Source organism: Morone saxatilis, unplaced genomic scaffold (assembly GCF_004916995.1).
Source record: "Morone saxatilis isolate NCDOM2014 unplaced genomic scaffold, NCSU_SB_2.0 Contig5, whole genome shotgun sequence".
In the NCBI taxonomy this organism is placed as follows: Eukaryota; Metazoa; Chordata; class Actinopteri; family Moronidae; genus Morone; species Morone saxatilis.
Window position 1 is genome coordinate 18,462,326 of NW_023340095.1, and position 11,935 is coordinate 18,474,260.

General features: G+C 41.1%; 2 protein-coding genes across 2 annotated transcripts in view; one reads left to right on the plus strand and one right to left on the minus strand.

Annotated features, from left to right (window-relative positions):
- The first annotated feature begins 468 nt into the window (after positions 1–468).
- Positions 469–7,826, plus strand: fbxl3a (F-box and leucine-rich repeat protein 3a). The gene is made up of 5 exons (XM_035676664.1): positions 469–755; positions 1,663–2,044; positions 2,163–2,285; positions 3,379–3,550; positions 4,019–7,826. The coding sequence occupies exons 2-5, from the start codon at positions 1,664–1,666 to the stop codon at positions 4,657–4,659; spliced, it is 1,317 nt and encodes a 438-aa protein (XP_035532557.1). The 5' UTR covers positions 469–755; position 1,663; the 3' UTR covers positions 4,660–7,826.
- Positions 6,497–11,935, minus strand: part of cln5 (CLN5 intracellular trafficking protein) — a 6,105-nt gene continuing 666 nt past the window's right edge. Inside the window, exons 2-5 of the mRNA XM_035676665.1 lie at positions 11,482–11,699; positions 10,521–10,695; positions 9,620–9,845; positions 6,497–9,014 (exon numbers count right to left, since the gene is read on the minus strand). Coding sequence (XP_035532558.1) covers positions 8,527–9,014; positions 9,620–9,845; positions 10,521–10,695; positions 11,482–11,588 — 996 coding nt within the window. The 5' untranslated portion in view covers positions 11,589–11,699 and the 3' untranslated portion in view covers positions 6,497–8,526. The remainder of the gene's footprint in view (positions 9,015–9,619; positions 9,846–10,520; positions 10,696–11,481; positions 11,700–11,935) is intronic.

The window sequence follows — 11,935 nt, forward strand, 5'->3', positions numbered from 1 at the left end:
CTATCTATCTATCTATCTACAAAACAATATGTTTTACAAGTTTACCACAAACAAACCCAGGAATCTAATTGTATTCATTTTAGATTTAATGCTCCATTTACAAAGAGCATGTACAATTTTGTAAAATGTACCTGAGACTTTTAGCAGTAATTTCTCCTTGTAGAAGAGAATATTGGTGCATTCATAAACAGATAACCAAGTTGTTATTATTACAAAATGATGTGTGTAAATCAGCAAAAATCAGCAACAGGATATGTATTTGTGATAATGTTGAAATGAATCTCTTTCACTTTCGGCTGACGATTTTTCATTTTATTTTTTCACATTATATAACATTTATATAATATTTTAGAAGAACTAAGACAACCTATGTGTGTATCGTTTCTGACGGTGGGGTGAGTCATCTCTCAAACAAAGACGATCTTCACCAACAGCCATTTCGCATTGCATTTCCCATGGTGCACCGCTGCTGTCACAACAACACTTCGCCATTTCACGTTAAGGGGGGCCGTAATTCCCGCGGAGGAATTGGGTCAACTGAGCGGAGGTGCCGAGCTCCGGCCGTCTCTTCACTGAAAACGTCTCTGACCTCCCCCCCATCGTCCGACGGCTCGGTTATCGATCTCCGATGCGTGTTCTTCGGTTGGTGCGGATGAGTTTTCCCGCCGTGGGTCCGGGCTGAAGCGTCACATCGGTGGTCGGGATATTCCTGCTCACAGCTACCGTCAGGAAGCTAGCGGAGTGTAAACAACGAGGTAGGCTGGAGCTAAACTAGAGCATATCTCAGTGTTGAATGAGCTGCGGGTCCTTCTGTTATTGAGCACATTAAATGGTAACTACGGGGGTAGTTGGGTGTCATTTGGAGGCAGGTTTCTAGCGCTAGATAGCTGGCGTTCACTATAATGTACTCATGTAACCTAAGATCTAGCTAACTCAGCTAACGGTGAGTTAACGTGGCCAGTCGTGTCAGTCATTTATTGTTCACTTTAGTTTAACTCGAGCTTTGTTGCGGCGAGGCAAGTTGCACAGTCAGCCATTTAATAATGAATTCAATGATTTGCCCTGCGTGTAAAATCAATATATTGACGGTTACCTGCTTATGCATGGCCCCGTTTGATGTTACTTAACTTCATGTCCTCTAACACACGTTTCCCCTGAAAGGAGAATCTAACTGTGTAATTTAACGACTATGTTTTTACTGAGAGAAAACAATTAAAACTCTTTACATCTCGTATGTTGTTCATCCCTTCTTCTTGCCTTTATATACTGAACCAAAAGAGATAAACACAAGGAAAACAAAATATTGTCATACACTTAATACAGCAATATACAATGCAATATATGCACCTCCATACATTCAAATGTAAATGTGATTGCACATATATAAAATATCATGGAGGAGAGGTGTTAATGGGAGGCTTCTTATCAGAAAGCGAGAGGGGATTCAACCTTCATTTAATGATGTTCTCACAGGTTAAGGCTGCCAGGGATTAAAACAATAAAATAAAGTGTAAAAAAACAGGTAATCCGGAGCAAAGTGATAGTCAGGATCTGCTTTCACATACGTTACAGTTAAAATGAATGGACTTCTTAATCAATATAAGTGTATCTCTGTGTTTCACCATGCTGGACTATAATAATCTTATAATCTCCATTCCTCAGGATGAAGCGGATGAAAGGAGGAGAGGAGGACAGCAACAGCTCCCCCAGTATCAGCCCACCGGAGGCCTGCAAGAAGGTGCGGAAGCAGACGGGTGAGGAGTCGGAGGCAGTGGTGGCCAGTGGGTCACTAGACAGTGACTGGGCACGACTGCCTCAGGAACTCCTGCTGCACATCTTCCAGTACCTTCCTCTGCTGGATCGGGCTTATGCCTCTCAGGTGTGCCGCCGGTGGAACCAGGCTTTCCACATGCCCGAGCTGTGGAGATGCTTCGAGTTTGAGCTTAACCAGCCAGCCAGCTCTTACCTGAAAGCCACACATCCAGACCTCATCAAACAGATCATAAAGAGGCACTCCAACCACCTGCAGTATGTCAGCTTCAAGGTGAGGGTGGAAAAGCTGTTGCATGCTGACTCTGGGATTAAGTCTTTACAATTTGCACGCACAAATTGAGCTTTTATGTTTTTGAAATGGCATTCAGTCTTTTGTTTGCACTTGCCAGGTGGACAGTAGTACGGAGTCGGCAGAGGCAGCATGTGACATCCTTTCACAGTTGGTGAATTGCTCACTGAAGACCTTGGGGCTCATCTCTACAGCCAGGCCCAGTTTCATGGAGGTTCCAAAGGTATAATTAACATCATCACCACGGGTCTCCATCTTTATAGTATCCTGTTCTTCAGATTTACAAGATAACTCAAAGGAATTAAACTTAAAGCTTGAGCTGAGCATGCTGATAATTTAACAGCATAGTTTCTGTAGTCTCTCTCTCTCTCTCTCTCTCTTATCTGATGATGGGGCTGAAAAGCAGTGTTTGTTCTCATGCATGGCCGAGGACAAGTATGAAATTACTGTCATGGCCTCTGAAGGTCACAGGATGTTAAGTTTTATTTAGTCTCTCTTGGTGTACTCTGAGTGTAGATAAATATACCGTTTGGATGCGAAAAGTCTTTGCATGTGCAGAAATCCTCATTGAAACTTGAAACTTTCACACACAGGTCAAGTTCAGTATTCGTGTCCCCACATTCTCCATATGCTGGTTTTGAAGAGTCTTTTTGAGGAACAGAAATCTGTCACTGCAGACATGAGACAGTGAAAGTGTTGCGTCTGCCTTTTCTCGCTCATCCTTATTTTTTTCTGTTCAGTTACTACATTTTGCTGAGTGATTGTTGGCCTAATAAGGATGTACTCTTTTGGATTGAAAGGGTTGCAGGGGTCGTGGGATGCAGCCAAATCATCATTTGGCATAATCAGTTTTCCTGAGCTCTTTATCCTTACGGCTACAAAGCTGTGACTTCTATCAACATACTTGAAGTCTGCAGTTTTAAAAGCCAGTGTCTCTATTGCTTTGCCTCTTTAAATCCATATAACAATCAAAGAGGAGGAGACAATTTAAGATTCTAACACTCAACTAAATATCAAGTTCAACTTTATGGTCACATGTATTTCACATACAATGAAACTATTGTGTGCTGGCGCTCTCTGCCTTAAACACAAGGTCACACACTAAAGACCTACATAGACCATGTACACAATGAGTTTGTTACATTATGCACAATATACAGTACATGGGAACACAACAATGTGAGGTGCGTATGGGTGCGTCAATGGTTCAGCAACCTGACCGCCTGTGGAAAGAAACATGATAGCGACCGCAGATGTTTTTGTGTTGTCCACCCAGTAGCACTAGTTTTAGTTCTGTCATCTTTGTCCTTCCACAGTCTCATTTCATCTCAGCTCTGACCGTGGTATTTGTCAACTCCAAGTCATTGTCTTCGCTGAAGATTGACGACACGCCAGTGGATGATCCTTCTCTGAAGGTGCTGGTGGCCAACAACAGTGACACCCTGAAACTGCTGAAGATGAGCAGCTGCCCCCACGTCTCCCCAGCAGGTACAGTGGGCGCAAACACACGATGAGAGGAAGCAGCCATGTAATGTTTTTGCTGTTTGTTTTCTGTGTTTTGTTGTTTGTTTTGGTGTGGTTGTTTGATAATCACGCCTGTGTTGCGCTTTCAGTCAAATGTTTTTGATTTCCTCTTCGGAGTCACAAGGCTGTGTTCTCCAGCCAGGGGCTTATTTAGAGCCCTCATGCCGTGTTGTCATTTTGTGCCAGAGGTAGCATGGTATACTGTGAATGAATTATGACATTATGTGGTTATCCTGTTTCTCCTTCTTGCATACAATTTCTCGGAACTGTTTTTAACTGTTAGCTACGATCATGGCCGCTGATTCAACTGCAACTCGTCTGGCAAATATAGCAGACCTTTTTATAACTAAGGACCTTTTCAGGAGTTTGTTGTTCTTTTTTTTTGTTCCCTTTATGATTTGGATTTAAAAAACAATCTGTCCGTATTTGCAGGGATCCTGTGTGTGGCAGACCAGTGTCACGGGCTGAGAGAGCTCGCACTTAACTACCACCTCTTGAGTGATGAACTCCTGCTGGCCCTCTCCTCGGAGAAACACGTCCACCTGGAACACTTGAGGATTGACGTCGTGAGTGAGAACCCCGGCCAGCACTTCCACACCATCAAGAAGAGCAGCTGGGACGCCATGGTGCGACACTCACCCAAATTCAACCTGGTGATGTACTTCTTCCTCTATGAGGACGAGTTCGGCCCTTTCTTTAACGAGGAGATCCCCGTCACTCACCTCTACTTTGGTCGCTCGGTCAGTAAGGAGGTCTTGGGCCGCGTTGGCCTCCACTGCCCTCGTCTTGTGGAGCTGGTGGTGTGCGCCAACGGCCTGCGTCCTCTGGATGAGGAGCTGATCCGCATCGCAAAGCACTGCACTCAGCTGTCAGCCATTGGTTTGGGCGAGTGCGAGGTGTCCTGCAGCGCGTTTGTGGAGTTCGTCAAGATGTGTGGCCGGAGGCTTTCACAGTTGTCCATCATGGAGGAGGTGCTGATTCCAGATCACAAATACTCCCTGGATGAGATCCACTGGGAGGTGTCAAAGCACCTGGGCCGGGTCTGGTTCCCAGACATGATGCCGACCTGGTAAAGTGAAGCCAAAGAGGCACACAGAGTTCATTCAGTACGTCAAGTTTGTGGTGTGGAACATTCATGGCCTCCATGTTTGCATTGAAAAGCCTTTAAATGCTCCGCTGTAGTGGATTGTTTGGTGCCAACACGAAGAGCATAAAGTTGCTGAACTCCTGTGTGGAGTGCAGGGTAGGGACGTAATGTGGAACCTGACTGCTACACCATGTTATCACATCAACTGCCTGTTAGCTTCGAAATGGACTCTGGAATCCTGCTTTTCTAATTGGGGAGACAGAACTGGCCACGCCGGCTTCTTCACATAGTAAACAATCAGCACACAGAGCAGTGCAGGTGGAAATATTTAAACAATGTGTTTATAACTGCAAATTGAGTTATATGGACATTGTCGCCTGTTATGATAATCTATGTTATGACGTGTGTGTGTGTGTGTGTATGGGCGTGTGCGTGCATGTACGTATGCGAATGTGTGTGTTTGAATGTTTTTTAACATTGGGGGGTAATTTGGGTTTCGATTAGCTGCACAATTTCATGTTGTTACACTACCACTTGGCCTCATTAAATCCTGTCTGAGATAGCAGCTCTGTCCTCTAACAAAATATGGCATTGGAGGTTTCCAAATAGCTGCGATGTTATTTGTATATAGTATGTGACAGAAGGCGGGGAGGGGTTGGGTCCTGCATCTAATTTTAAACTAATTTAAACATAAAGAGCAGCAGTAGTGTCGACGACATTGCTTTTCGTCCTCGCCAGAGCTCAGTCGTGCATCAAAAAAAAGAAATGATGATTGTTTAAATTGTTGAGGTTGGCCAGGAGAGAAACAGAAATGTGTATATAGGTCTCTATCTTTGTGATGTGAAGGTGTACAGTGTTAATGTCAGAGTTTTATTTTCCTGCATCACACAATCAATTGGCTTGATAAATTAATTTCTCCATTTCGTATAAAGAAGGTTTGTGTACAGTCATAGATTTCGTAAGCACCTTAGATGAATACCAAATGCTAGTCAGGACACACAAAGTCCCTCTGCCCTGATGAACAAAAGGAAATAAACTATATAATGCTCCAATTTGTTAGTTGGACCCAGATTCTAATAGTGATTTACACTGTACTGGGGCTCTGTTGAATCAGATACCAAGGACAGTACATTAAAGAAATAAAGCCAATAAGAAAAACCAGTAATAATTCTATGTAAATGTAGATAGTGCACAGGAATGTCTGAATTTGGATGTAGATATTGGCCAGTCTCCAACATTAATGATCAGATTGCTTCGTAATAATTCTATAGACTAGTCTCTGCGGCTATTAGCTTACAATGCATGCTGGGAATGCAGAACTAACCCTTTGTATCTCTCAGGTGCATTAAATCCTATTCCCCTAAATAGGTTTCATTTGTATCTTCTGCTATTTGCCTGTTCAAGCTCTAAACCCGTTGTGAATATCTGCCCTCCTGTAAGCCCACGTTTGCTCTGTATCGCGTCGCCACACCGTAGATACAGGACAGGAAGCAATACTCATCTTGTCATTACAAACACTGTCTTTGCAGATAATCACTAGCGCTCCTTTCCAGAACCCAAAAAAAGTCGAAAGAGATTTGGCGAGTCAGATGAGTGAAACAAACTTTTTTTCCTTTAAGAAGGAAGTCAAATGCATCTGTATATAAAACGCTGTGTGTTTGATTATTATGAATAGAAATGTAATTATTTCTTTATTTCGCCCTCTGTCGGGGTTTGAAGTTTCCTTAACCAACAGCTTGTGTCTTTTATAAAACCAGAGTGCGAGTTATCCTTTACTAGATGGGTCTTTTTCATACCGTAGTCACTAGAGAAGATAAGCTGTGTAATTTATTGATATGGATACTGCTTTTGTAATGAATTTGTGTTTTTCAGTTATACAAAAGAAGCAATCATTATAACCAGCAAGCAGACCAGCAGCAAGATAACGGTTTATTTGGTTTTGACACTTCCAGCTCTGTCACTATGGTGTTGTTGCACGCTGGTTGTCCAGAAGTTTTTAGTAGTTTGAATCCAAAACTAAACAGGGCAACACCTAAAGTTACATTCCAGTTGGCAAATCAATCACTGTTCTGCAGACGAACACCATCCTTTTTTCTGTCTTAAAACTGTGTGAAAGATGATCCGTATTCCAGCAGGACAATGGCATTAAAAACACAACACACTACACCTGCTTGAATTTCAGGAAGGGAAAGTTTTGCTGATTCAGATGTTCTTCTCCCTGCAGTCACCAGATCTGAATCCTACTGATCTTCTTTATGACATTTTTTAAAAGGATCATGTAAAAGTTAATTTAACATCAGAAGACACTTCACTGGAATCAAAAATTCAATTCAGTTCAATTTTATTTGTATTTGTAAAAATGTACAGATATGGGTCAAAGGTCAACCAAAATTCCAATCAAACAAACCTTTTGACTTGTGGCAGTATATGCCATTAAAAGCTACATATTTGTACTTAATAAATCCTTTGACAAAATGTCTTTTCATAAAAAGTTATTATTAAAAACTGTTGGACAACACTGCGTGACAATAAGAGCTGTAGATTTAGATTTCAGACTTTCACCTTTCAGATTGCTTTTATTCATGTGGTCTTAGACATTTCATGTAGCCAAATGGTGATGAAGACTAAAACTGACTTATTGCAGGAAGTGCAACCGCTTATTATTATTATCATTATTATTGTTGGATTGAGCTAACAGTCTATTGAATGGTCTCTTATCACTGAGGTAGATATCTGTGCTGATTGTCTGTGCTCATGTACCTTAGCATCTCAGTGGTACGGTAACATATCTCCTGATTATTTTTCATCATTTGTGCAGTGCATTAAACGGTGGCAGTGACAGTAGCTCTAAAGTGAAGGTTGTGTCTCAATACTCTACTGGTTTTAACCGTTTTCCTGTTGTCTTTATTGGGAAATTCAGCTGGATGAGTTAAAATATGTTTCACTTAAACATAGCTATTTTAAGCTCATTTGTTTAGAGTCCTCCGGTGAGTTCTGTTTGCAGTAAACTGGTGTTGACAATACTGTCCTTTTAGTTTTGCTTCTGTATGGCAAATGCTTTGTCTACTTTGCTTTACTGGTCACCTGTCTTGAAATTAAAATGATTGTTTTAGACATGTGATCTTATACTGGTAATAAACATTTGTGAATGTACTCTTTGCATCTGTCATTGTATTCATTCCCAAACACTGCCGACACTTAGCACTTAGTGAGCAGTTAAGTGAAAACAGCTTTGCACAAGTAGACTCACTAATAAAACTATACATATTATAGTACAGAAATCTATGTAACTTTTTTAATTGAATGAAAAGTGGACAGTTCACACCAAGTTATTAGGCTAGTTGGAAAAATTTAAATTTGATGGACAGAATGGCTTAAATATGCCAGTACAGGTGAGGAATGTATTAACAATGAGTGTAGTGATTTGAAACACTGTTATTTTGCTCTCAGGCATACATTTTTCCAAAGGCTTAAAATTTAAGGGGAGAAGAAGACTGCAAGCTAATAAACATGGTTATAAACAATACACAATTTAAAATTATTTAAAAAAAGAAGCTTTGCAAATGTTTTGAGGAAGGGAACGCTTTAAACACATTTGCCATGCCTCAAGACTTGTTTAGTGCAAAACACTGAATGTAAACAGAACTTTGTTTGCTTACAATAAAATCCCACAAGGCACCTTTAACACAGCAAACTCTTAAACTCTGCTTATGAAGAAAAACATTTTATAATGTCTTTGGCTTTAGGACAATCTTTTAATCAAAAACAAAGGAAAAAAAAGGCAGATTGACTATTAATGAAAAGAACTATTACTTTCAACCCTTGATGAAAACACTGCAGTAAAAGTGTTATGTTAAGGCAAAGGCACCTCCTCATATGTAATCTGCAAATAAGGAGGCTTCATTGGCAGATGCCAGTACTCAAAGTTGTAGTAAAGGTAGAAGCTCTTTTCCAACACGACCTTTTTATAAGCCTCCAACAGACTGATGGCAAAGTCTATAAACGACTGGTGTGGTCTGAACGTGTGGTAAAAATTACGGATGTCCACTGCCAGATTCTTCAGAGCAGGCTGTCCAAATATGGCGCTGTCGTTGCCGAGGTAGGTGGGCTCGCCGCTGTACAGGTAGATCTTGGTGTAATTGGTCTGAGTTCTGCTGGATAGCTTGGCTCCCAGCTCAGTCAGTTTCCTGTATGTGCGGTGGACAAACTGAGAGCAGTCGTAAGACTCAAACCACACTGTGGCGTTGGGGCTGGGGTCAGAGCGAACTGTCCACGTCTCGTAGTAGATCCCAGTCGAGTTGTCGTCCTGGACCCACTGGGCCATGTCATTGAACTGGTTCCCTGGAGAAACAAAGAAAAACATTTTAAAGCACAAAACTGTTTACTAGAGAAAGCGAGTCAATAAAAATAGTCCCAGAGCAGCATTTTCAAAGTCGAATGATTTGTTTATCTGCACTTTTCTACATCTAAGCAGTTTGTCTCTGGCTCAAGGGGGGTGTTAGGGTTCCCAGAATGCACTGGGAGAAGGGCATGAAAGACACCATGGACAGGTAACCTCCTGAACTGCACTCCTTGTTGGCGGAGGAAAGAAACCAGTAACCCCCGACGCAAGTGAAACTTAGTCAAACCCACAACCTTCTTGCTATGAGACCACGTAGCTATTGTGCCTCCAACAAGTTGACTCAAAGCAAACAGCAGCACAATGAAAGAACATGTCCCCAAGCGCAAGAGCGTGGCACCTGAATAAACTACAGGGAATAGTTGGTTTTGGTCAATTCATGGGATTAGTTGACAAAAATAAACCTGTATGCAAGAGTATCACCAGCCTTATATTTCAATGATGTTAAAACGTCAGAGCATAAGTTTTAAAACAAATCCACTCATACTGTATTTACATTTTCTGTTGGCCTCTATGACCAAAGATACAACATTCACTTCAGTCTTACCTGTGATTTCTCCTATTTTCTCCAAGGTGCCGTTTTGTGACCAGTGTAAGTCGTCGATGCCTTCAAAGAAGCAGGCAGCTCCCTGGTTGCACCAGAAAGGTGCGGGCGCCTCTGGCCTGAGGTGGGGGAAGGTGCAGTTACCCAGCTGAAACAGCTCGTACCACTCCATGGTGTAGTTGGCCCCTGTTTCTGAACTGCTGAACCCAATGGCATCATGCATGATATGCTGTGAACCAAACAGAGACATTATAATGGCTCTCTGTGTGGAGATGGGGGGGAAGGGTGTACAGCTGTGTTTCTATGAATAAAGTCAGAAGTTGCACTTCCAGTTTAACAGCCCCACTATATTTAATCACCCGTTTGTGTCAGACATGTGATTTACCATCCACAGCAACACAGTAGTATCTTCATCTCAGTTTCAGAGAATAATTATCATCAACACAGAGAATATCTGTGCTACTGATGGATACTTTAAACCTCATTCAGTCTGAAATATTTTACCCAATCTATATTTTATTAGTTATATTAATATAGTGAACACAGGATGAATTATTATATATTTTTTAACTCATTTTTAATTTGAACTAGAAACCACAATTGTTTCAATATTAGAGTTTAAATAACAGTAACAACCAATTTAATCAAAATGGACAAACAAAACAATCTTTGAGACTAAAAAGTAAAAGATAAATTCTTTTTATAATTTAATTTAATTCATATTTGAACAACAACACACGCACAGCCAATTTAATTTAGACTTTATCAGTTGACAGAAAGATTGTAACAGCATTACCAGGTTGTTTCAACAGTCTCTGGGAACCCAAACCCTGATCTCAATGTGATGTAGAAAGAAATATCTGCAACATGTTTTATTTGATAACCAGAGGATTCATGTACTTACAAACTTCCCCAGCAAATCGCCATACTTGAACTCCCACACAGGTGTCTGCAGTCGATAAACTGAGACGACATCGCTGTCTCTCATGTAGGGAATCCGTCCGTCTCGGTCTCCAGTGGGACAGAAGGGGTAGAGAGCTTCACAGTAAGAGTCCACAGCAGGGCGACGATCAAACCGTCTGTTGATGGCACGAGGAATGCAGACAGAGTTTAGGCCTCAACAAATGCTGTTCTGTGACATGGTTAGGCAGCATTAAGTCACTGGGGACCCTGTTCAGTTCAGATTTAACCAGCTTTAGTACAACGACAATCTGAGTCCCTGTAGTTTATATGATCCATTGCAGCTCCAGCATAATGGGTTTTATTTAAATAAGACTAAAACATTTTTCTAAATATGACACTGATCACACACCCACACAGTTTAGACATTCTTTATGTTTCGTCTTGTTTTATACATTGGTCTTTAAGTTCAAAACATATCAAATACGTACGTCTCTAAAATTATTTCCTTTTTTATTCACTAAATAAATTAGTAAATGTTTATGCCAGTGTCAAGAGATTTCTGCTGTTCAATAAAGCCTGCACTGTATCAATCAATCATTACTGTCAATTACATTCAAATATAAACAATACTTACAACACTGCTTGCATTTACATGAGTACTGTTGCACAACAAAAATACGATTCCTCATATGCTCATACAGCAAGATGCTGCAGAGTCCAAATATTCCAGAGTCATGTGAACGCACCAGCCATAACTTGTTGTTGTGGATGTTGTTGTTTTTTAAGGGAAGGTATAACATCCACACAATATCGACTAATAAATCATAAGAGTTGTTTTTAAGACCCAGTCAATCTGCAGTTAGGGTGCATTATCCTCCAGTGTAAACTTTGTGCTGCAGACAGACACTATGTGATAGGTGTCACATGACTCCACGCTGCAGCGCAGAGGAAGGTGTTCGTACCTGTAGGGAACGGGCCACTGCTGCTGTCCATTGTTCCTGAGCTGAGTGTGAACAACGTGGAGAAACAGGAGCAGCTTCAGACACACGACAGCCTCCGTGTGAGTCATGTTAAAGCCCCCAAAAAGCGAGAGAGACAGCGGACGTTAGGGAGTGAGCCTTCCCATGATCCTCACCCTCTGCACTGACTTCCTCATCCCTGGTCACGTGGTTTTGTTGAGCTACGAAAGCACATGACACGAGTTATGTGTGTCAAAGTAACAAAGTGTGGAGATGAGTTTAGAAGTACATACATCAAATGAATACATGTGGAAATATGTTGAAAGGGATATATATGAATAAACGTGAATATAAAGAAATTAATAAATACAGAAAAATATAAGTCTTTTTTTTCTCCCAAAATTTTAATTTAATTTATCAGGCTCCTTTTACCGGTATTTATTTATTTATTTATTTA